Consider the following 25,482-nt stretch of genomic DNA (forward strand, 5'->3'; position numbering starts at 1 on the left):
CGAGAAGCGTGTGGCTGGCGTGGCCCGTGAGTCACTGACGCCGCGGGACCAGACTGGGCCCCATGCCCCCATGTCGGTGAAGCTCCAGTGGCTACCTCCAGGCGCCACCTGGTCTAGGAACAAAACAAAATGCTTCGGCAATGCCAACCACAGAACCACTCAACCAGTATATATTCTCATCAATTTGAAAAGTACAAAACGTATATTACCAGTCAAAATGCTCAGCAATATGCAAGCTAAAAATGTTGTCCCGCGTCAAGGATGTTTCAGCAAGAACAGAAGATGCAGGTGAAAGAAATTAAATCAAAATCTCTACATCTAATTTACTGCAAGTCCTCTGATTCATCAAATTATATCAGATCAATCACTCATCATGTCTTATTGGCAACCACCCCTTGCTCGGAAAACGGTACGGATGGCCTCCAGGTAGTTCCGTCCGGGCCGTCCATGAGGGCGATTCCAAGAGCGGCTAACTCTTTCCTTATCTCGTCGGACTTCTCGTACTGTTTCGCCTTCCTTGCAGAGGTCCTTTCTTCGATCTTCTGCAGCACTTGGTCCTCGGTGATGGAAGCTCTTTGCAGCGCCTTTTCCCGGAGCTGTTGTAGAGCCTGAGAAGAGAAGCTCGTTAGAGGAGCGCTACAGTTGAAGGATCGTTCTCATCTTTATACCAGTCAAGTTATACAGCAGAGCCTGTTGTTCTGAACTGAAATACTGCAGAGTCTATGATAAGTGCTTGTAAAAGTTCCACCTAAGTACAGGTTCATGTCTGACTAGGATTGAATTTTAATGATCTGAAATCAAGCTAGAGCATACAGACAAGTGACAAACTACAGTAACATTATCTATTCATTACTTGTATAGGTAACTTCGGCACTTGAAACAGTGATCACTAATTGCAGTTTATTTCCTTGTTCCCTTTCACTATCAAGCAAATATTAAGTAATGAAGTGAATTGCTTGTCCTGAGCTATTCAACTGAGGAACTTGTAGCAGCTCTGCTTATACAGTCATAGTTGTAGTACTTTACAGAGTTGGATCAATAATGACCAGAATGAATACTACGGTGTAGAATATTTGATAACTAAAAATAGATGTGACTGGGAGAGGTTAAAGCAGTGATCCTCTAGAGGAAGAGGAACAAAGTTTGCTCTTCAGCGGAACAAGCCAACAATGTGTTTTCAGATAACAGAATATCGCACTCACCTCATAATAACTTGAAGGCATCAGCCCCAGAACAGAAAGCACTGTTCTTATTTTCTCTTCCAGGGCAAAAAGTGATTCCAATCGTTTTTCCTGCTTCTTTCCCTGATCAAACACCAGAGGAAGGTTAAGACAAGTAGGTTCATATTTTTATTTTTATTTTTACAATTTGCATAAGAACTGCACAATTCAGACACTACATGAGTAGTGAATACCACTAAAATGTACCTCCACAAGTTTATCATTGACTTTACCTTGCGTGTATGCAGCAAATCATTCATAACTTTCAATGGCTCGGAAATTGCAGCCAGTGCCACTGAAGTATGAAGATCATCAGACATTGAAGTCTCAAATTCATTTTGAAGCTTCTCGATGCAATGTGTGGTGGTAGCAGGCAATGCATCTTCACTATTGATTTGGTCCTTCTGAGTACTTTCTTCAGAATCCCGTAATGTCTGTAAATAGGAAATAGTCCAGTAATAAGCCCATTAATTAGAGAAGTAATGGCATTAAAATATCCCCTGATGAAATAACAGGAATGGTGAAATGTAACTCTCAGTGACAACACAAATCAAAAGTTCCGATTAAACAGGCAGAAGAAGCAATTTGCTAGTCTGAGACATGAATGCATAAGCTACCTGTTGCTGGCTGTAAACTAACTAACTTCAGCCAGAGACTGGCAAAGACTACATCTGCACTCCCTTGGGCTTGTACATATCTTTTCCTTCTATCAATGCATCGTTTAACACAAAAGGCCCTCCCGTTGATTCTAAACCAACACTCCCAAATGACACCTTGAGGGAGGAATAAGACCATGGCTGAAATAATAGCTCCAAATTTTGGGCTAATATGCCAGCAGTTTTAAAGGGCCAGGATAAAAGCAGGTAGGTCAAACGTATAAAAAAAATTCAGTATAAGCAGACAAATTCTTCAGATCAAGGCAGACTAGACCACAAAAAGTTCAGATAAGAAGTTCTGTCTGGGGTAAGAACAAGATCCAGCGATAATCTCGTAGGCTAATCCAGGTTGAGCATTGAGTATTCGCAGTTATACAGAACAACTGGCATTGAAATCATGCTACCAGTCCGTTTTCGAAAACGTCAGACATTAACACAAAATTACAATGCACCTTTTGTCAGCAAACAAATCAAGTAACTTGAATATTTTTCATGAAATCATGCATGCAACTTTAAGGTTCGCAGGCATTACTCTTTTCAGCAGGATGGTCACTTTTGGAAAATGTACACACACCTTGTTATAAGAAAAACCAAAATGTGAAGGCCTGAAAGATTTCTGGGCTCCTGCAGCCAGTAAGAAATCAATGACTGTGTAGTCTTCAGCAAACATGTTCATTCTGTGTGTCCTCCTCATAGCTAAAAGCCACCTATGATCTACAAGTAAATTATAACAAATTGGCTTATGTGTTTTTTAAGCTGGTTGATGTCATTCTAACTGTCTAACATTCCCGTACCTACTACCCCAACATCCACAGTGACCCAGGAACTTTGATTTCCAAACAATATGGCATATCAATAGCAGATGCAAACAGGTACTACGCATGTAAGCAGTCCGTGTGAACATAGTAGCAAAAGATAGCAATAGCATATAGCCATGAACATATACCTGATAAGTGTAGTACAATCTATCTGATGCAACATTAAGCTGCTCTACTGTGTAGTTGATCGGGGACCTGTAGTGTGTGCCAAGTAAAAACATCCTCAATGCAAGAGGGTGGTACTGCTCTATAACCTGAGAAAAATAGCAAACTTTTTGAGAAAGCAGAGCTACAGTTATTTGAAAGAAAGAAAAAAGTACTCTTGCCATTACCTTGCGTATAGTGACAAAGTTACCAAGTGATTTAGACATTTTTTGGCTATTTACATTGACAAAACCATTGTGTATCCAGTAATTTATGCTACTGTCACAACATGCCGCACGGCTTTGAGCAATTTCATTCTCATGATGTGGAAATATAAGGTCCTCTCCACCACCATGTATGTCAAAAGAATTGCCCAAGTATTGTGCACTCATGGCACTGCATTCTATGTGCCATCCTGGCCTGCCCGGACCCCAAGGGCTATCCCACCATGGCTCCCCATCTTTGGCAGCCTGCAGTTAACAGAGAAAATCAACTAAACTTGACACTGAACTAAATGTCTGAATAATCTCTTCAGAGAGCAGAACACAAACATCTGCATACTGGAAACTGAGACAACCATTACCTTCCATAGAGCAAAATCAGCTGGGTTTTTCTTCCGTTCATCAACTGCAATCCTTTCACCAGCTCTATTATCATCTAGCTTTCGACCCGATAACATCCCATATTCGGGAAAGTTGTCAACAGAGAAATAAACATCCCCACTGACAACATAGGCGCAACCATTATCAAGGATCTGTTCCAAGGAAATAGCATAAGAAAGGAAGTTAGGCAGCATAGTGCGCAAAACTATTAAAACAAAAGAAAAAGAACTCGTTGTGACACTAATTAGTACTTACACTCCAAAATTTTACTACATATATACAACTAAAAGAACAGCTGTAAATATCTGTCATTTATTTTGGATTTGTGTAAGCATATTGTATACAATTTTAAACACCAGAACTTATATCAACAGCAAAAATACTACACATAATTAACGTGAATTATTGCTCTTCACGTTCACAGCTGCATATATATGACAAATTATATCCAGTATCGCCATATAAATGTCGGTAGAACTTAGTGCATTTTGTGGTTAAAAAAAATGGAGGATATTTGTAAAAAATACCAAATGGAATGGCAAATTCCAAAGATGCGATGATAACAAAACCTACACCTCAAAAAGGGGTGTCCTTGAACATGAAGCATATTTTCATTACATGGAAAACATGAAAACCTGCTTAAAAAAAGAACCAGAAATGCATAACCAGATGAAAGCAGCACATCATCATGCTAACAACTGAATGATCCAGACAAGCGTATGTAGAAACAATGACATTTCACCCAAATGTGAGATTAAATCCACCTAATGAGCCTACTGCAGAAAGAAGTACAAAAGAGAACAGCACAATATAGAATTCAGCAGTGCATGCAAGATACCGATGGGCCATACAAGTGTATCTTACCTGCTTAATCATGTTTACAATCTGGTCAATGTGATCTGAAACACGGGGCTCCACAGATGGTGGCAGACATTGAAGATGAGCCATGTCCGATAAGAAAGCATCAGAGTACCTTTTGCTCAAGCTAAAAGGATCTTCCCCCAATTGGTTAGCTCTTGCAATTATCTACAGAATTCCAGAAGTGCAACTCAGGTTTCCTGTGCAGATGCAATTGCTGTTTAATATTGTTTCTAGTTTTCTAGGTAAAATACAATTAACAGCAAATAAGGTGCAATGCATATGACCTTAGCTAATTAAACTCAGGGATGAGTCTGAAGGAATATGACACGAACACACCAAAGAAGATCTCTGCCTTCTCTATTTCAGTTCGGTCAATGGCATTTTTTCAACAGAAATACTATAACCTGACGGCTTCTAAATGGAGATTATGCGGGAAAAGCTATAAATACGATAGTAATATTCATTGTTAAAATTTGTTAAAAAAACTAAGAACCTTGCATCACTAATATGCAACAAAACTTAACCCAAAGAATCACCTTGTCATCGATGTCAGTAAAGTTCCGGACGTAGCGTACTTCATAGTCCAAATAACGCAAGTACCTAACATGCCCATAAGTACATGTCATGAGACCATACATAAGCATATGCAGTACTCCTGTTTCCTGTAAGGAACAACATACTGGACCAAAACAAGACAGGACTAAATGTTCTGTGGTGGCATTACATGCATACTGCTTTAGAAAGCCAGACTATTGATGGGTGAATAAGCCCATAGTCTAATTTTACTACTCCCTCCGACCCATATTACTTGTCTCAAATTTGCCCAAAATATGGATGTATCTATGTTTAAAAAGCGTCTAGATACATGTAATATTTCGACAACTAATATGGATCGGAGGGAGTAGCACACTCAAGTTTAGTCAAGTGAAAGAACCATCGTAGAACAGTCTACCATGGTGTTGATTTCACACCGGAATACTCAAGTTTAGTCTCTCGATGCTAAGATATTAGTTATTAATATTGCATTGCATCTGCAGTCCAAAATCGTTCCCGGTTATCACACCCACACGCACAAACATAGACACACAGAACCGAGTAAATCAAAACTGTGCAGTGTCAGTGCAATACCAAACGTGAAGCACTAACGGACGAACCTGAAGAGGACATCGAAGGCAACGTAGGCGCGGGCGTGGCCGATGTGGCTGTCGTCGTAGGGCGTGACGCCGCAGACGTACATGCCGACCTCTCCGCCGGGCGCCCGCGGCCGGAACAGCTCCCTCCTCCTCGACTTCGTGTTGTACAGGTGCAGGTCCCGGGCTCTCTCCGCAGCCGCGCCATTCGAGGAAAGGGCCGCGGAGCAGAAGGGCTTGGCGGGGTGCGGAGGGATGCGGTGGGGACGAAGAAGACGGGGTAGGGACTCGCTGTGGCGCAGGCTAGTTCGAGGCAACGAGGAGAGGAGCAGAGGGGAGAGGCCACTGGCGGCGCGCCTCACCGCCGCCGCCGCCGCCATCATGGGCCGTGAAGTGAATGCAGCAGGAGCGAGAAGTAGGATAACGTTTTTCTCTGTTCGAATTTATTTTCGTGGTGATTTCGTTTTTCAGTAATTCGTGATGAACAATGAAGAAATAGAAGGAAAATACGTCAGACAAACCAGGATTTAGCAACGAGAGGGGAGGACCAAATATGTACCAACACCATAAATTTTACTCTTATAACGTAAATATACCGTTATACCAAAATTATTAGGAGGGTCGCTTATTGCGCGGGTAAATCACCTCCATTGGCTCCGCCAAAAGAAAACAGGATATTTTTTTTCTTTATTGCTTTGTTACGTGTAAGTCTCGTGTCTCTTAGTTTAGACATTGGCCGATTGGCCATCAAATTTTTAATCAAAAATGCCTGTCAAGAATTTTTGCATAAAGTACTCAATTTCACCTTCAGAAAAACTTGTGCCTCGCCGAAACCATCATCCACCCACATCTCCACTTCCACCACTGCGGCGCCGGAAAAAAGAGGTGAAGTTTATCAGCTTGTTAACCGAGTGAACGGTAACCGTCTGATTATAAACATGCACTAACTACTTCGTCAAAACATATAAACGTTGCATATAGTTTTTTTTAGATGAAAACCGTTGATGCATCAAGCAAGAGTCAAGCGTGTGATGATGCCTAGTTGGTTAATTAGATTGTGAAATATATTTGATTAAATTAGATTCTTGCAATATTTGCGGTCTTTCCCGCTTAACAGCGTGCCAAGAGTTGTTTAGTGAGAGGAGACATGATGCAAGTCCAAATTACTAAGTCCATTACGTAAGCAAAAAGACGAGTAAATCACCTCTGCAAATGGATGGCTAGACAACATTCATTGAGTAATCCTCTCACAAAAACATTGATTGAAGTAAAAATGGCGATGTAAATTCCTACCAAGATAAACAAAAGAGCAAATTCCTACAAGCCCACGTCGTGAGGTACGTTTAGCGTGAGATGTCGTCGGCCTGGCCGGCGGGCGAAGGCAGGCAACCAACCACATCTAATCGATCGTCCTGACACTGACTTGACTCGTCGGCGGTCAGCCAAAAGCGAACCGGGCCAAAGCGCCCCCCCCCCCCCCCATACCATACTGCTGCAGTCTGCAGACACGAGCCTCTGCTGCGCCCTCTGCTCCCCACACCATCACTGCAGACTGCACTGCACGACCACCAGGCCACCACCACGACCCCCTGCCCGCGAAACCACCTCTTCCTCCCTCCTCCCCACACCGTAGCCGTCAGTTGCCAACCCAACCGCACCACCACGACCCCCTCCGGCCCCCGCGCGATGGACGGCCCGTGGTGGCCACCACCTCCGCCGCCGCAACCCTCGCCTCCGCTGCCGACCCAGGTACGCACGGCACGGCATTCGGGCGCGTGGAGCGGGGTGGGGAATTTTTTGTTGTTGTTTATTATTGTCGTCGTCGCCGCTGCGAGTGCCGGCGCTGAATGCGAAGGGTTTATGAGGGACATAGGGGTTTGTTTGCCCGATCGAGCTTCCTCAGTCTCACGTCTCACGGGAGGGTGTTTTTTTTTTTTGGGGGGGGGGGGGGGGGGGCGATTTGGCGGCTGCGTGTTGTTCCTTGTTGTTGAGGCAGAGTAGAGATGCTCACATGGCGGCCCCCTCGTTGCTCGTGTGCAGATGGACAGTACCAATCTGCGCTACAACACCCGCCCCTTCGCCGCCTCGCAGCTGCAGGAAGCTGCCGCGGTTGCGGATGGGCGAACCGCGGCAATGCCGGACCAGTTGCTGTCGAACATTTGGAGCTCGCAGTTCGGCGGCCAGTCTGCGAAAGCGGCGCCGAGCAGCAACGCGTTGCTCGCTCAAGTGCCTGGGAATTACTACAATCACCCCCATGTTAGCCATGTGCCGGACTTGAAGGCCCTGCTCCACAACCCGAACGCGAGCAATGCTGCTGGCGCCATTGATCTTACTCGTGCTTACTCTCCGCTCGGTGGCGCTGCGGCTCTGCCGAAGTACCCGAGCCATGGCTTGTCAGCTAGCAGCGGTGTCGAGCAATCCTCCTTGGGGGCGTTGTTTCTGAACAAAAGTTCGAATGCACGGGGCAATTTACCGGGCGAAGGTTCCGCCATTGATGGTATGGTTTTCTAGACTGGCAGTATGGTTGATAGCAGCGAACTGATAGGCTCAAGAAAATGCTGGATTTGGCTTCCGTGAATCTGACGATTTCTTGCAATTGCAACATGCAGGAATGTCCCACGGCGCCATGCAGTTTCAGGATTCAACCGTGCACACGATGCAGAAGTTGCCATCCAAATCGATACCTCGCCATCACCATGCGCTTCTAATGGATCGTATGCGTGTCTCCTGTCTGAATGTTGGTGGGTTCAACTTGCAACATGATCTCCAACCTAATTTGACTGCCAGTTTGTCGTGGGGGAGGTAGTCATTGAATGGCTAGGATGTTAAAGTAAGCATTTTTTACCCCTTGTGAAACCTGAATCTGGAATGGACTCAAGTGGAAACCATGCTGGCCATGGAACTTCATATGATGAGTAGTGCTTGATCAAAATATTTCTGCTTGTTGCTTGTATAGTAAATAATTATAGCATTACTGCGTTGTATTAAAAAAGGTGGGCATTGATGAGTATACAGAGGTTTCCTTTTTTTTCTGCGCAAAGATTATACAGAGGTTTCCAAATTGATACAGTTCTCATAATCTCGTGCACATGCATTTTGGATAAGTATGACTCGCAACTTGCTAATCTTTAGAAACTATGTCCCCATCATCAGCATTTGATTATCAGTTATTTAGTGAAAATGATGAAAACAGGGATTAGTTATTAGTTTGAAACCTCTGTCAATCTCCTGATCCTGCTGCCTAAAACTTTTATGATCGCCAAACGAATATTCCTCTCTCTGCAAAGTTTTTCTGAAGTGCTATTGGCATTTAAACAGGTGGAGAGTTCTTTGTGGGTGAATCTGGGATCTTTGGAGTTCTTTGCTCGTGTCATCAGTTGAGGATGTCTGTAGCTAAGTTCTGTGAGGTATTATAGGATTGTTAATTTTTTTCTGTGAGGAGGTACTATAGGATTGTTGTCCTGACTGTTATATTTAATCATCTATGTACCTTCCATTACGGATTTCTTTTCTTATTGATAAAAGTTTGTACCTGTAATATATTTGTTGATGTAGCATGCAGGAGGGCCTGCAGAAAAAGCTGGTGAAATTGTCCTTATGAATGGCATGAGTATTGCACAATGGTTCAAATACTGTGCAGGGGTAAGTGTTAGATGCTTAAATCTCATTGTGGCTCAATCAATTATATTTTACTTGGTACTCCCTCCGTTCCATAATTCTTGTCGAAATATTACATGTATCTAGACGCTTTTTAGGAATAGATACATCCATTTTGGGGCAAATTTGATACAAGAATTATGGAACGGAGGGAGTAACTAATTCCCTTTCGGACACCATGAATTAGTTGCAAAACTTCTGAGTTGCCATGTATCACATGTCATGTGATTCTGTGTTAATGACTGCAGACGGATTTAATAAAAAATGCGCCTGGCATAATGATTGATAGTCGTGGAAGTATACACTTCGATGTGAATTGCAACATGACTAGTCACCAGCAATTGAATTTTAGCAGCCATTTTTTCCTCACATGTGCAACCCAGCATGTCCCAATAGTTATGAACAACCTTTACTTCAAACATGTTTAAGAACTGCCATAACAGTTTCCCCCTTTTATTTTTTTCATCTAGGTTGAAGCATCTGTTACTGACACTAAATGGGACTGGCCAGAATGGGTGTTTATGGACTATTCTCCAGAAGGATACATGATGAAAAGTCTCCTTACGAGAAACACCAGTATGGAAAAGATAGGGTTATTCAGTGCATATGGAAATATCACTGGGCCTATAACCGGAGCAGTTTATTCCAATGATTTCCACAATGAAGGTAGGGAGTTCACTACTGTTGAGAAGCTAGTGAATAAGCAACATGAAACATATTACAAGAAGAGTGCTGATGTACATACAACTTTTACGAAGAACTACACTTTACTGCAGAATTCTGAGAAAATTCTAGGGCTTGATAAAAACCATACTGGTAATGCAGCGAGCATAAACCCCGTTAGCAGGCCAAGTGGAAGCGTATATATCGCAGAAAAAGCAGGTGGAAGTTACAAAGGAGATCATTTGTCACATAATTACGCAGGTCTTTTGGAGAAAAACTTTGATGCCTCGTTTCGTAATCCTACTCCAAGATCTACAGGAGTTTTGAGCTATGATAGTATGGCATGCAGGTCCTATTTTCCCAATAAAATACTCCAAAATAGTTTGGGCAGTTCTTCAAACACCGAATTGAAGCTTGGGCAATCATCTTATGATCAATCTATGACTTCCCTATTTCCATCGGTACAATCAACAACAATTGATTTTCAGAAACCTCAGTCACATCTGCCATCGATAACTCAAAGTGAGTTCGCCTCTTATTACACTGTTTTCATAAATTTTCTGTCAATTCAAGGTAGTACCACCTGCAATAACTACTAATCAAGCACCTACAAATTGTGTATGCTTAGCAATGTCAAGTCTTGTTGTAGCAGTGCTGAACTGTGTGAACGATAGGCACAACAAGAAAAAAGAATTATTGATATTTGACGAAGGTGAACAGCAAAAGTAATTTGCAATGATTTAGAGCACCTTAGCAGAAAGTCCCGATTTATCCTTCCTTATATACATATAATATCATAACTGTTTCGTGCAGATCCTTGTCCAAGGCAAACAACCAAGGTGAACAAAAGTATAGGAGAACATACTGAACCACCACTGGGTACAAGAACTAAGAAACAATCGATTGAAGTTGCTAATGGCATCAACCGTTCTGAAGGTGACGAGCTTACGGATGATAGAGCCAAGGGTTCATTTATCTCATTATTTCTTTCGCATCTTGAGAGGAACAGTGAAGCCATCAATGATATTCTCAACAGCAATGAGCATAACCGTCCTAAGGCTCTCGATGGTGCATATAGTTCCAATCATTCAAAAATTGCAAGTGGACAAGTCGACTCGAAGGCTAATGAGAAACATTCTAAGTTGGCCTCTACCATTATTCATACTAAAAGGAGATCAGATGGCAGTTCTCTTTCAGTGGCACCCAGTGGACATGTTTCAAAAGTTGTGCCTCTTGCAAATAGTCAGGGGCCTTTAATTCATAGTGACTGCCGGTCGCATTTTCTGCCTAGGCAACCTAATGCTGGAATCTCCCAAATTTGTGCCAGGGTTTCATGTCCTGCAAATTGCAGGAGTTGCAATCATATCAGTGAAATATCCCATGAGGTTGAATATGCTGAGACTGGGGCTCCATGTCTATATGATAAAATGGTGGGTTCATCTTGCACTTGCACATGTCATAAGTAATTGGCAACCACCAGCACCACAACCAAGCACCATCATGGTTGTTTATGTTTTCTGAAAATTGACAATACAACCATTTTGTGCAGGCCAGGGAACATGGTAGTTTTGAGCGTGTAGATGATTTACACACACACAGAAGTTTGCGTGTTGACAAAACCATTTGTCAACATGGAAATTCTTGTTCTTCGTCTAGGGAGTTGCTACCTAGTTTTGACCGAAATGATCAACCAACACTGGGAAAATCAATATATCAATGCTGTTGCAAAGTTCAGGGAGTTGTTTCTAGACATGGTTATAGAGCTGGTCACTTGTGCCAAACTCATTTTTCTAATAATGGTGCTCCAATCCACAAACCTACTGTTGAAGGTGGGTTTCTTCTTCATAAAGATTGTTGTGCTGCGATGGACAACCCTTCTTATTGTTGTTCTTTTACTCTTGAATGTGGCCTTGTCTTACTTCAGTGGCATACTTTCTTGTTTTTTTTCAGTGCTAAATGAACTTTGTACCTGCTCCACTTTCATACCAAGGTCATCATTATGTTCGAGAGAACATATGTTACAGTCTTCTTGCCATGAGTGCCCTTTTGATGGGTTTCACTGCAGAAGGTAAGCTGATTTATCTATTCCTCTTTTTATCTCAAGTTCTGGTTGTTGACATTGCATTATGAACAATTTCTTTCTTCACAGTATGTTATTGTTATATATTTTCTGTTCCATCGTTATTGTAAGTTTGTAACACACTATACTTCCTGTTGGTAAAAGATATTTTTTCTCTTAGCAAAATTGGATCAGGTATTAGCCTCTGATTAATCTGTTCAACAGTTGGTATGCCTTTTCTTAGTAGTATATTTACTACACCGGTACACTATCCACCCATATACCAAAGCAGTTCAGAGATACATAATTTGTGGTTATTTTCTCTATCAAGTGCCATATGTTTCATAACTAACGGAACTTGTGCTCTTGCAGCTATCTCCATGCTTGTCTTGACGTTCTTTTATTTATTGCAGTTCTATGGAACATGCAACCAGCAGCTTGACCAAGTGCCCTCTGCTTGATGCACCTAACAAGCATGAATCAGGTCCGCGCTGGGATGGCAAATGTTGCTACTGTCTAGTTCCAAAATGTTTGGCAGGTTGTGGCTTTACAAAGCACTGTGAAGTGAGAGTTGACCAAAGTGATAGTACTCTACAAAAGTGCAAGCATGATTTGCAACTGTCTGCGACATGCTGCACATTAGGAGAGAGTGAAAAGTCAAGATGTCAGTGCTCAAACAATGCTCAAACATGTTTATTAGAAGATGCCTGTAATAAAATAACAAATCAGCCTCATGTTCCTATAATGGAGAGACTGAAGAATGTATCAGAAGAATCGGTGTCCAACGGCATCTGGCCTTATAGAGCTGTGACAGAGAAAAAGGTCTCGCCTAGAGGTTTTGGAGTATGTAAAGAGCAACTGAAGCCTGTATTATCTTCTGGATCCTCCAGTGCCATGGTGACAAAGTTTTCGGCATCACCTGAATTTAGCAATATATCCTCATGTATGGCTAAATTTGGTGTCGAACGCAAAAAACTCATGTTCGATGAAGGATCAAGAACCGAGAAATTTTCGTCATCAAGCTATGCGCCTACCAGTACAGGGTGTGAAAGTGAAAAGGTCCTAAATAGTTCCTCTGGATTTCACTTGGGCGCTTCTAAAATGAAGAGAAAATGTAACCAGATTTCTGACAGGAGCACACTAAAAGAAAATGAGAAAGCGGAACAGTGTCTTGAAACACGGAAGAAATCAAGAAGATTGAAGTTTTCTGCAGAACATTCAGAATCAGATGATTGTACTAGGAAAATTACTCTGCAGTCATCCCAAAATAAGGACTCTCAACCACAGAATGAGGCTAATTCAAATTCTTGCAGGGTGTCAAAAATCAAACGAAAACATAGCACCATGCAACAAAATAAGCCTGTGAAACGGCGTCATAGCCATCACAAGACTTTGGAAGGTGCCGAGCAGTTAGACAATGAGGCTATGGTTGGAGAATTAAATTCCTCTGATGAAAAAAAGAAAGTAGAGGACATGATCACCCTGGATAGAACAAAATATCAACAGGAAGGGAACCAAGTCTTTGTTCGCAAACTGCCGAAATATGTGTCTCTGAACTGCATCTCAAATGAACATAACAGGAATGATGCTTGTGATGGAGGTTTACGTCTTGAATCTAGCTTAATTGCTACAGGAATGACGAATGATAATCGAAGATTTCCTAAAATTGTTCCGCTTAATCTGATTCTTAAAAGGGCTAAGAGATGCCATGTTTTTAAACCCCCCTTGAAGACACAAAAAATCCATTTCCGTGAGGAGAAGAGTGCAGTTTGTTCTGTAGTTAAATATTCTTTTGTCAATCGTAATTACAGTCCACAAGATGAAGAGGGAATCCAGGGTTCTAGAAAGAATAGGTATTCATCTAATGCTTTGAAGCCACACCCTGAGCCTGACTGCAAAAGACCCTGCAACGGTATATTTCTGGAAGCATCTCAATTAGTATCAATACCGTGATTTGTTTATATAATCAGAAATGTGAAAATACCTTTCATGGTGAACACCATCCAAATGAATGGCATCACTTTTCCAATGCTAAAAAAGGAGCTAAACATGGTATATAGACAAATACCATCGATATTATGGAATATGCTTAATTTAGAAATATACAATCAAGTATATTATTGCCATTCATTTTCTACCTGTTGGTGCTGATACTGAAAGCTGATCTGTCTCCACATCTGTTTGGCTAATAGGCTCACCTTTTCCCAGATCTGATAGAGATTAGTAACTATAAACAGGTGCAAGGATTGGCTTATACAGAAAAGCTATATTAGCATGCATTTCCAAACTGCACATTTGCTTAATTTTCACATGAGATGCTAAAGAAATCTTATTTTACTAACATAATGTACCGACCATATACAGGAGTTAAGAATCGAAGATCAGGTGTGTCTCTTAACAGGATTAAGAGGTGTGAAGAATCTGCAATTGTTTCAGCATGCAGTCCTTGTGAAGTGAATGTTGGAAGGTTGCAGTTCCATTAGATGCGATTTTTTGATTTTCCTAAAAAAATTGTAGATACTATACCATGTTATATTTATCATGCTACACTACTTCACTGGCTGATCTAACAAAGGTCTGCTTAATATCTTGCACGACACGCAGGTCCAAAGAAAGGCTTAGCTCAGATGATTCATGTTGTGTTTGTGGAAGTCCATGCCTGGAGCCTTGCAATCAATTGATACAGTGCAGCAAGTGCTATATCAAAGTCTGTCATACTATTTCTACATGTACCTAGTACTACTGCATATTTACATAGGTTCTCTATAACCCATGTAGGTGCACCAAGCTTGCTATGGTGTTTTAAAAGTTCCAAGGGGTCAATGGTTCTGCAGACCCTGCAAGACGAAGACCAATACCGAGGACATGGTAAGCAAATTTGTATTCAAAATCTACTTATTTGTCTATCTGTCGCTTAATAGATTAGACATGCATCTTTTTGTTCTTTCAAGAATTAGAGTGGTGATTTACATACCTGTACTGTCATACATGCAAACTAAGGGAGGGGCTTCATAAATTCATCTTCTCATCATTAATTAAGCACTTTAGATTTTTTTTTCATTGTTAACAATGATCTTAAATCATATCTCCTTAGAAGGGAATATGTTCTGCTTTGCCTGTAAGTGATACATAAGGAGTTGTCTTTTGTAAATCTGACTGTCCTTAGGCAATGTAAGTATGTAACCATGAAGCCTGATTTAGCTCTGGTTAAGGATGATGCGCATTTTTCATGAAGTTAAGATTCTTTAATTAAAGATCAGCTCACTGTTCATCCACTAAAAGGGATCGTACAGTATGTAGCATCTAGACAGTAGAAATCTGAGATATGTCAGTAAACCCCAATTTGTTTGCATAAAAGGTATCTACGGACGGAGTAGCATTCAGAGTTTGATCATATCAGAAAGAGGAACTGTATCATGTTCAAAACATCACATCTAAGGATATTTGGCTATTTGCCATTTCGTCGCCAAAGGCATTTACATCATTTGTGGACTTGGTTCTGTTAAAGGGTAAGCTGGCCTTGCTGGTCTAATATCTGGATCTAACAACATTAACAGAAACCTATCAGATGATAATCCGTCCAAGCATCTGCTAGTAGTATGCTACTGGAGTAGACGTATAGTGGTGCTTAATGGGCTTAATTTCCTCCAATGTTAAATTTGTGAGTATTTTTCGATTATTTCCATGGCATAAGAAGTTCTGCTTACTCTGGTCCATCTCTACCTTTTCTTTCAGGTTTGCGTTTTATGCGGTTATGGGGGTGGAGCTATGACAAGGGCATTGAACACCCAAAGAGTTCTGAGAAGTTTGCTGAAAGGTCTGAGAGTTACAGGACAATCAGATAAAGATGGCAGACATAATCCTGTGTCAAGATCTACAAGTTTGAACACTGTATCTCAAGTCGATAAACAGAAGTCAATAGATAGTGCACATGAGGAGAACACTGTTAGCAGTTCCTGGACCGGTAACCACAATTCCAGTTTACTTGGTCCACAAACGATGCAGTGGATTCATGTGGTTTGTGGATTGTGGACCCCTGGTACAAAATGCCCAAAGTCAACAACAATGTGTGCTTTTGACATATCGGGTGCTTTACCTGCCAAGGAAAATAGTGTGAGTTCTCTACATGCATATTCTTATGATGATTTCTTGGATAATCATTTGCTACCATGTAAATTAAAAGCACTGCCAAGGACAAATCTGGCCTTGGCCATTTAGTTCCTCTCATCTTTAGTTATTTGTCACACAGTAGTAACTCCTATGCCAAGCTTTATCTTGCTTTGATTGTTGCATTTCCTTTGTCATCAGGCATGCTCAGTTTGTAACAGAACTGGGGGCTCGTTTATGATGTGCCGAGATATAAGTTGTTCGGTGATGTTTCATTCTTGGTGTGCACACCAGAGGGTAAGCTTTTTGGCTAAGGGCAGCCTACATGCTTCAACCTTCAATACATCGACATACGGCATGCTGATATATTCTGCACTTTGGGATACAACGAATGTACCTAGGGATGGTTTTGCTCTAGATAATTTCCATGCAGCTTTTCTTTAATGCAATGACAAGAGTCATGCTGTATTTGTTCTCATATTAATAAAATTCTCATTTTTTTCTAATTTAGTTAAATTTTATTTTTATGGTTGCAAAAGTGGCTGTTATTCCTTGTTTTTTTCTGCACGCGCACATGATGCTGGTACAAAAGAACTTAATGCATATAGATGCGGTGATTGATCAGAAGTAAATTGTCAGTTACACTATGATTATCACAATTACTACTGCCTTGTGGAACATGTATTTCTGTAAGTACACTGTTGCTTGTGATATCTCAACAGGGTTTGTTGCAAAGTGAGCCAGAAGGTGAGCTTAATGAGAACATTGGTTTTTATGGGAGATGCCTGAATCATGCTACACTTGAATATTCTGACCGTGTTAATCCTGAGAAGGAACACTTGAGAAGCAATGACTGGACATGTGCACGTACAGAGGTAAATTTGGTTGGACTTTTTAATTTTCCAAAAATCAGAATCCTTTTAACTATTTTCTACTTTGTAAAACAGGGGTTTAAAGGCCGAAAGGGTGAAGGGTGGTCTGGTTCGAATTACAAGAAGCCTCAAGAGAGCTACAGCGAGTGCAGTGTTTCCCAAGAACAGATCAATGCTTGGCTACGCATAAATGGATCAAAGCCTTGCATTAGAGGACAGGTAACTACTTTCAGTAATCTTGTGTTACAGTGTCGTTGGGTATGTATATTGCCGTGCATGCTTTGGCAAACCTTGTAGTGATTTTATATGTCTTTATTTCAATTTACAAGCAGTTAAAAGGACAGAAGCACCTCGTAGTGTATAAATCTGGCATACATGGACTTGGCCTCTACACATCAGAGTTCATTCCGCGTGGCTCCATGGTAATTCCTCAGTGTTTCCTCCCCTTTTGATATACTCCGTAGCATATTATGATATAACTGTTTTAGGAAATGAAGATAATCTCATAGATCTGCATCAAAATATTCCAGGTTATAGAGTATGTTGGTGAAATTGTTGGGCAGCGTGTTGCTGACAAAAGAGAGATTGAGTACCACTCAGGGAAACGACAGCAGTATAAGAGTGTATGTTATTTCTTTAAGATTGACAGGGAACATATTATTGATGCCACCCAGAAGGGTGGGGTTGCAAGATTCATCAACCATTCGTGCCAGGTAGTTCTTTATGCTTGTCGATGTATTCTGATCGAGTTACAGCTGAGTTTTTCTGACAGACTTCTTTCATTCTTTTCTTGGGCCAGCCAAACTGTGTTGCAAAAATAATCTCAGTCAGGAACGAGAAGAAGGTACCCTTTTTGCATATATAAAGATCATGCCTCATCTTTATTAGGTAGCAGCTCTGTCAAGCAAGCAACTGTAATTACTCTCCTCTAGTGCCACCAAAAACATGAAGTCTCCTATTTGCAAAGCATGAATTTTCTTTAAAACGTGCTCATTATAAGATAACAGTTTCTTGTGAGTTCCAGCTACTCCCTCCGATCCATATTAATTGTCAAAATATTACATGTATCTAGACGCTTTTTAGGCATAGATACATCCATATTTGGGCAAATTTGAGACAATTAATATGGATCGGAGGGAGTACTAAAATCACCATTGTCAATACAGGTAGTATTCTTCTCGGAACGCCAGATAAATCCAGGGGAGGAAATCACCTATGATTATCACTTCACCCAAGAAGATGAAGGCCAAAGGATCCCTTGCTTTTGTAGATCAAGAAGTTGCAGGCGGTATCTCAACTAGTTGGTTGTTCTGCTGTCATTTGTTTAGATTTTCATTTTCATGCGAGCCATGTACATAGAGAAAACTCGAGGGCTTGCATTTCACACTGGCAATTTGTGCTTTGGTACGATTTTCTTTTAGTATGCAAACATTCTAAAATGTTAGTAGTGCCTTGTCACACAATCCAAGTATTCTTACTGATCTTATATTCTCGTGCGCCCCACCGCTGCACCCTAGGAGTCCTGATTATTATTATTATTACATCTTAAAACACAACACAGCTGGGTCCAATATAACAATTGAACATCTAGGTACAACACAAGTAGCAAGAAGGTAAAAGACATGGCACTTTGTAACTCAAGAAGTCCCCCGGTTACAACTTACAACACAAGTAGCAGAAGGTTATATCAGTTGTAACTTTGGTTCCAGAATGGGTTGCTCTTGTCATCATAGAAAGGGTTAGTGAAATGCTCACTGCCAAGGCTCTCGTGAACTTTCTCCCCCTGGCCAGCTGAATGATGCTGGGAGAAGGCCCTGGGGTTGAAGTTGTCCTCCTCATGGCTGTCCCTGAAAGCTGCCTCCCAGCCCTCACTGCCGGTAATGTCCTCCTCCCTCTGCTTCTCAATCTCCTCCACGTGCCCCTTGAACTCCTTCTGCGCTGCGTCGATCACACCGTCTCCATGCTGGTCACACCATGCCCTGCGAAACCGATTTCGTAGTCTTAGAATCACAGAACCATGAGAACACGATGTTCTACCTGAATAAGGAAATCTTATATGATTGATTTATGTACTTTGGGAAGAATGTCTTGAGATCGGACTTGTCCACTGGAAGCCTTGTTGAGATGGCCTCAATCTGCTGATCGCTGCAAAGCAGGAACACACTTTTCTTTAGGACTTCAAACAAGAGCTAGACTTACCTTACAAGAAGGGTTTTTGAGATTTACGAGAAGTTCAGGTTTCGATTCGTAGAGGATAGCTCAGCCTGAATCCTTGAAAGCTCCTTCTTCGTCTCCTCCACCAAAACCTTCATGTGTGTACAAATACTCAGTTCAATTGTGTACTGACAGTCACAGATCTTTTATGTTCTAAGCCAATGCTGCTGATTTGCTCAATGGCAATGCTATTCTCTGCTGACTTTGCATCTAACGGACACAATTTAGACGAATTTAAGGTACCTTATCATTCGCCAAATCAGCAGCTGAGACATTGCCACCGGTACTAGCAGGATGGAGCTTCTTCTTGGCTCTCTTCGCATCCGGGCTGGCCGCGATGGCAGGGCTTGCCTCAAGCCGGCAGTCACTGTGCGAAGACCGTGGCGGAGCGCCCTCCCCGGCTGCTGTGGCGTCCTCGTTGCTACCACCACCTGCCTTCTTCCACTTCTTGAGCCCATCAAACCCCCAAGAGCTCTTCTTCCTGCTCTTCATTCCCCCCTTCTCCACGGCGCCTTCCTCCGCCGCAGGCTCCTTGTTCTCGCCGCCGTTGTGGAACATCGCCGTCAGATGCCTCCTCTTCCCTTTCTCAGCCTTCCCGGGGGGCGCCGCCTCCGACGGCGAGCTCTCGGCCATGAGGACCGACGCGTGGTTCTGGTCCACCTGGGCCAACGGCGGCCTCGAGTCCTGCTCCTTCTTGCCTCGGCTTTTCCATGCCGAGACGAAGGCCTTGTGCTTGGGCTTGTCAGAGGCCGCCGTGGCGGGGGCCGGGTCCCGTAGATCGATCTCCGACCACTCCTCCGCGGACGACCGGGTCGAACCGGCCGCCACGCCACCGGCAGCGTCCGCGTCGGGGCAGTCAACGACGATCCCGAGCGCCGCCAGGCGCTGCACGAGCGGCCTCTTGGTCGAGTTGTACTCCGCTGACGAGATGCACTTGGCGCGCAACAGCTCCTGCAAACGGGCGTTTCAATTTCTAATCCCAGCTAGGAACCGCGAGAAGACTCGAAATGGCATGGCTGGGAGTTGGTATAGTCTCTCGTTTTGTATCGTACCTGGAGGAAGAGGAGCTTGTCGCGGAGGATGGGCGGGAGGTCGGGGTTCTGCGGGGCGGGCGGGGCCGCGAGGGCGGCGAGGAGGGACGCGCGGAAGGCGTGGACGTCGGAGGCCGGGACGATGCCCTCGCGGTGGAGCGCGGAGAGGTGGAGGATCCGGTGGAAGGAGTCCTGCTGCCACTTGAGGGCGTCGGCGTGGCGGCGCGCGGCGGCCTGGTCGGCGGTGAGGCGGCGGCCGGGCCTGGTGAAGATGGACTTGCACAGCGTCGCGATGGTGTCCTGCAGGCCCGAGTAGTACGTCGGCGTGTACGTGTACCCCATCGCCGCCGCGGGCTTGCTTGCTTGGTCGTCGAGCTCTCTCGGGGAGGGCGAGACAGCGAGACAGGGAGAAGGGAGAAGGATTTGGTGAGAGGAAGGAAGGGGGAAGTGTGGTTTTGTTTCGGCGTTCGATCCCAACGGTTGGGGGTGGAGGAACTAGCCGTTGAGGTATCGACTGAATCTGACTGCAGGTGGTGCCCATTGACAATTCCTCCCTGTTTTGAGATCCCCATTGACAATTCTTCCCTATTTTGAGATCCCCCATCGACATTCATATTATCATAACCTTTTTTTAAGTAACCTTGATACTGCGATTTTATTCATCCTCAACACCGTAGCAAATTCAATGTAAAAGCGTGGCATGCCACCAAAACTGTTACCATGGCTTTCATGATACTGCACCTGTTTGGATCACACCTCAAGAAATGGAAGACTAAAAACGCTACTCCCTAGGAAATTTTAGCACTAGCCTGATGCCCTGATGGGGATCTCTTAACACTACACTGTATCCTACAAGGAATATTTGCCTAGACTGTCAGAAATGAGTACCAGAACCAACCCATATAGTATTACTCAAGTAAATCACCAGCCAAATTGCACATCACATGATGACTTGTATCGATTGAAACCGAGAAGGTATATTTATTGCAAACATTCTGATTAGTATGTATTCCACACAGAAATAACACTACAATCCAGCAAGGCAGCTGGTGACTTCCAACCGAACAACAATTTCGACGAGCATGAAGCCAACTGGCTAAACGGAAGCCTGCCTTCTTCACACCACTTGCTGGAACCAGTTCATGCTCAGTTCTGGGGGTAACATGATGTAAAATAAACCGCGCTTATATCGGCAATGTGCCCCTACAAATGCAAAGAGCGGTTCAGAAACTTAGGGGCACTGATGAAGAAGATGAATAAGGCTGATTATTAGTACACAATAGCTAGTAGAAAAAGGGGAGGTTGAACAGACACATAAATGCACCTGGTTTCTTCCAGTGATGAAAATGTTCAAGAAAGAGGCAACACATGAGCATGTGCATGATGTGATTATAAACTGCCCTGGGCTTTACTAGAAATTAATCATGGTAATGTTCGAACCACAACATACCGATTAGTATGTTTCCACAACATACCATGCCTTAAGTAAAGGGTGGGCCATATTTGAACGCAAGACTGCACACATAAACCCTTTCGCGAACTACACTGTCATGTGGTGTCACAACAGAGGTTGCTTCGAAAACAAAAGGTAAACATGAATTTATACTCAGGAACGGACTGCAACTGCAGTTGTGTCAACAGAATTGAAAGAATCAGCTTTCCCCTTTTAACTCTGTTCTAGGGTCCTATGACTCCATGGATATGGGAAAACAATGTGAAATGTTCCGATTTGTCTAAATTTTACTGAGATGAATAAACCTCATGCACTAAGAACACTCCTTTCGACAGTAAGGAGCTGGTGACTGGCTGACTGCCAAATGTAGTTCAACTTCACTAATATCTACATTTTAGACAGCTTGCACTTGGGGATATTTTCACAGACAGCCACAATACTAAATCCTTTTTTAAAATGGCCAGCTAGAAGATGGTTTGTTGCTTCTTTTCCTCAACAAATGCACATGACTGCGAGATAGTTCGGAGTAGTAGGTTTCCACCTAGCTTGCCTTACGAGTAGCATGGAGTATATCTGAAGCTCAGTTTGTTTTAAGACTGGCAACTGGCAACACTATCTTTTGCCATTCATCTCATAACTTTGAACGCATGTGTGAGTATGGCAATCTCACCTGCTAACATGCTAGTACTGACTCCTTAGATTACTTCTCGATGAACGATTTGACTGTCTTCAACCACCGAAGCAGCTCCATCTTTTCCTTGTTCGCGATGTAGTCATGCAAGAACTCGGCGAGATCAGCATCCACCTCCCTCTCCTGCAAGAACTTCTTCACCATCTCCCTCTCCCCAGGCTCCAGCTTCCTGCACCGCGAGGTCACATCGAACAAAATTCACACAGACAACAGAAACACAGAAACAAAAGTACAGAAAGAAAAGGCAGCGAACAATTAGTTCGTACGTGAAGTCGCGTCCACCACGGTCGCTGCCGGCGGCGCCGGCTCCCCTGAGGGTGAGCACGTGGCGGATGGTGAGGTAGTCGGGCCAGGCGGAGCAGATGAATCCCAGGACTCCGTCAGCCCGGGAGACCTCGACGATGAGGCTGAGGTGGAGGCGCGGGCCTTGCTCGAGCGACTCGACCCGTTGGAAGAGGGACGCGTCGGGGGGTGGCGCGAAGGCGCCGTCGAACATGGTGGCGTCGACCTTGACCTCCTCGGCACCGCGGGCGGCGCGGAGGCGCACCCACTGTTCCCCCGGGCGGTCCTCCACGTCGAACGACTTGAAGCTGGACGGCGGCTGCAAGCACAGCGAGGGTTTTACGCTACGAATGGGGGAGACGGAATCAATTGCACAGGGGGGGTGGGCGAGGCGTGCTAGGGTGTTACCCGGTAGGGAGGGCGGCGGTCGGAGATGTAGGAGATCTCGGAGCGCAGGAGACGGAGGAGGCGGTCGTCGAGCGGAGAGCGCAGCGGCGCGACGGCCGTGGAGGAGGAGGAGGAGAAGGATGGGAGCCTTGGCGCCGTGGAGGAGAGGGAGAGCGCGTTGCGGAGGAGGGCGCGCGCCATGTGCTCGACGGTTTATCTGGCTGGATGCGCGGCGCGGACGAGAGACGAAGCGGCTCGGCACTCGGCATCGGCAGAGGCAGGCGACTAGCGAGTCGGCTGCGGAGACGCGGAGTGGGCCGCTAGAGCGTGGAAATGTGGCTACGCGTCGATGGGCATAGCGAAAGGGGCTTAGGGTTAGGTCCATTGGGCCCATTAGGCGTCTCGGCAGGCTGGTCAAAGTGACTTAGTGACAGGAGGTCGCGCGTCAGAGCGTCTCTAAATTGGTCAATTGATCCCAAACTATCCCACGTGTCATATTTTGTCTAACAGATATGCTAGCCAAAAACATGACGTCTCCCAAGTGAACATTTTATCCTCTTTTGTTCTCCTAAATCGGTCCTAAATTTGGGAGCGGTTTAAGTGCGTCTGGTGTCCTTCCTTCCTTGTCCGGCCCGGGGCCAGGCGCAACCACGCAGCCCTGGACACCATCCTCGCAGGGGGAGGCAGGGCCAGGGATGCCCCTGTTACCCACCCAGGCAGGCACCTTACATTGATGGATGCACAGATCTGGCGCTCCTAGTGGAGGCCGTCCCAGGTGGCGGTGAAGTACTTGAAGGAGACGTTGAGGCTGCCGCCGTCCTGCACCACTGTGAGGAATTCAAGAAGCGACTACCTGTCAAGCAGCTACGCAAAGCAGACGGGGTGGCATGCTGCTGCTCGCTGTGCGCTACGCACGGGTGGCGAAGGAAAGGGGGATGGGATGAGGAAAGGAGAGTGAAAAAAGAAAAAAAGAAAAAAAATAAAGTACTCGTTCCGTCCCAAAATAAGGTAGTACTTGGGGAGAGCAGACTGGGGGCACGCGAGGGCGGACACATGTCCACTTCCCCATCCACGCACGCGCACACCTCAATGGACAAAAAGAGAACATTTGTGAACAAAATTTGAGAATCCCATTAGAGATGCTCTTAGCCAAATGAGCTCTGAGCGCAAAATGGGTGGGTATTGTTTTTACATTGACAAAAATTGGACCTTTCAGGCCTGCCACTTGACATCAAACACACACGTGCGGACATATGTTTCTGCATTAAAAAATAAATTGATTTTAAATATTCTCAAAGAAAAGATTTTCAAATGTACGGGACACTACGGCGTGACTGAATGGTGTAGATAATATTATAACTACTTAATGCACGGCAAATCGACACCGTGTCACGGACACTAAATTTGAGTATGAACAAAAACGATATTGAGCGGCTGAGTCCCAGACATTGCCATGTGATTCCTAATTCAAGGTTGCACTAAGAAGACTCTAACACCACATATATTCCACCTCTCTTTGCAACAAGTAAAACAAGTCAAAATCACTTCCAATCATTTCGCTGATGTCTACGGCTTGGATGCCCAATTAGTTCAGTGGTCCAAGTTTTAGACATCTATATATATAATAGTAGTTGCACCACACAAGAACGACACGAACGTAGCCACCACATCTAAAAACTGTCATTGGATATGTATAAATTTTTTTGATGAAAATTGGATATGTATATTGCTAAGTTGTTGGTTGCATCGGACCATGCATTATTTATAGTTGTCGTGTTGGTGTAAGTTGTTACTTTGAACGATTGATACTGCATTTTGATTGCTGCAAAAACATGAGCTAAAATATGTTGCTGGTGTTGTTTATATGCTGGAATTAAAATTATGTATTCTTCCTATTATTTATTATCTGATAGTATTTGTCATATCCATTTAACAAGATGTCAAAAAACATTTAAATAATGCTATTTTAACAAGATGTCAAGGAAAAATGTGCTATTTTGTCAAAGCAAATGAAAGGTGTGCGTTTGGAGCAATGTACAAAGAAAGTTGTGACATTTTGTCAAATTTCTCATTTCAGAAGCATCCGTTGCAGGCGATTGGATAGGGGTCGAGGTGGTCGATGTCTGGTTCTGTCTTCTCGGCAGCGGTGGCGGCAGCAGGTTCGAATCCACCTCTCGCCGGTTACGCCTACCTCTATCCCCCCTCCTCCAGCCGCCATGTGAGGCGTCCAGGCCGACCACCGGCCCGAGCGCTCGCACGACTCGTGCGTGTTCGGCATCGCCCAGAGAGGCTCGGGATCCCCAGCTACAACTTCGTCAACTCCGGTGTTGTGTGTGGATTAGTTCAATTTGGTTGCTTTTCTCCTTTTATTTGGAGTTGTTTTAGGGGCAGAGAAGAAGGTGATTTATCTGATGTTGTTACCGATTTTCTTTTTCTGCGTTTGTAGGCTGTGCGGTTCTTCTGATTGGCGCTATTGAAGTGCTCGCGTCGTCTCTGTGTTTGGTAAGGTGAGATTTCCTTGTTCCTCGACTTTTAATTTGGGCTGCTATCGACCACAAGGCCACTTTCTGATTTTACTCAACAAATTATAAGACTGATAAAGCTTGGCAATCTCCTTTGATTAGCTATCAACATG

General features: G+C 43.8%; 4 protein-coding genes across 8 annotated transcripts; 1 reads left to right on the top strand and 3 right to left on the bottom strand.

Annotated features, from left to right (window-relative positions):
* Positions 1–152: 152 nt before the first annotated feature.
* Positions 153–5,868, bottom strand: LOC100837019 (cysteine--tRNA ligase CPS1 homolog, chloroplastic/mitochondrial). Of its 2 annotated transcripts, XM_014902737.2 has the most exons (9): positions 5,456–5,868; positions 4,838–4,901; positions 4,305–4,466; positions 3,422–3,592; positions 3,027–3,308; positions 2,823–2,948; positions 1,454–1,654; positions 1,203–1,304; positions 153–608 (listed from the first exon to the last, which is right to left on the bottom strand). In XM_014902737.2, exons 1-9 carry the CDS (start codon positions 5,812–5,814, stop codon positions 372–374), a joined length of 1,704 nt encoding a protein of 567 aa, XP_014758223.1. In that variant the 5' UTR covers positions 5,815–5,868; the 3' UTR covers positions 153–371. The 2 variants fall into 2 exon arrangements, with proteins under 2 accessions (XP_014758223.1, XP_010238487.1); XM_010240185.3 differs by lacking the exon at positions 5,456–5,868 and having other exon boundaries at positions 4,305–4,498; positions 4,838–4,889.
* Positions 5,869–6,913: 1,045 nt separating this feature from the next.
* On the top strand, positions 6,914–18,233 carry LOC100834435. 4 transcript variants are annotated; one of them, XM_014903073.2, is made up of 22 exons: positions 6,914–7,180; positions 7,472–7,928; positions 8,041–8,172; positions 8,750–8,838; positions 8,987–9,073; positions 9,559–9,754; positions 9,914–10,273; positions 10,565–11,181; positions 11,301–11,580; positions 11,702–11,819; positions 12,224–13,722; positions 14,175–14,277; positions 14,415–14,517; positions 14,589–14,678; positions 15,546–15,923; positions 16,119–16,214; positions 16,640–16,792; positions 16,865–17,008; positions 17,119–17,211; positions 17,320–17,502; positions 17,589–17,633; positions 17,956–18,233. In XM_014903073.2, the coding sequence occupies exons 1-22, from the start codon at positions 7,118–7,120 to the stop codon at positions 18,088–18,090; spliced, it is 5,421 nt and encodes a 1,806-aa protein (XP_014758559.1). In that variant the 5' UTR covers positions 6,914–7,117; the 3' UTR covers positions 18,091–18,233. The 4 variants fall into 4 exon arrangements, with proteins under 4 accessions (XP_014758559.1, XP_014758558.1, XP_010238488.2 ...); XM_014903072.2 differs by having other exon boundaries at positions 9,559–10,273; XM_010240186.3 differs by having other exon boundaries at positions 9,559–10,273; positions 17,122–17,211.
* A 44-nt stretch (positions 18,234–18,277) lies between these two features.
* Positions 18,278–20,501, bottom strand: LOC100837325. Its single transcript, XM_003578577.4, has 5 exons — positions 20,056–20,501; positions 19,247–19,954; positions 19,016–19,095; positions 18,863–18,934; positions 18,278–18,768 (listed from the first exon to the last, which is right to left on the bottom strand). The coding sequence occupies exons 1-5, from the start codon at positions 20,374–20,376 to the stop codon at positions 18,477–18,479; spliced, it is 1,473 nt and encodes a 490-aa protein (XP_003578625.1). The 5' UTR covers positions 20,377–20,501; the 3' UTR covers positions 18,278–18,476.
* A 466-nt stretch (positions 20,502–20,967) lies between these two features.
* Positions 20,968–23,144, bottom strand: LOC100837626 (uncharacterized protein At2g39795, mitochondrial). Its single transcript, XM_003578578.4, has 4 exons — positions 22,869–23,144; positions 22,445–22,779; positions 22,158–22,347; positions 20,968–21,237 (listed from the first exon to the last, which is right to left on the bottom strand). Exons 1-3 carry the CDS (start codon positions 23,046–23,048, stop codon positions 22,188–22,190), a joined length of 675 nt encoding a protein of 224 aa, XP_003578626.1. The 5' UTR covers positions 23,049–23,144; the 3' UTR covers positions 20,968–21,237; positions 22,158–22,187.
* Positions 23,145–25,482: the final 2,338 nt, after the last annotated feature.

The sequence above is a fragment of the Brachypodium distachyon genome, chromosome 4 (genome assembly GCF_000005505.3).
Source record: "Brachypodium distachyon strain Bd21 chromosome 4, Brachypodium_distachyon_v3.0, whole genome shotgun sequence".
NCBI lineage: Eukaryota > Viridiplantae > Streptophyta > Magnoliopsida > Poales > Poaceae > Brachypodium > Brachypodium distachyon.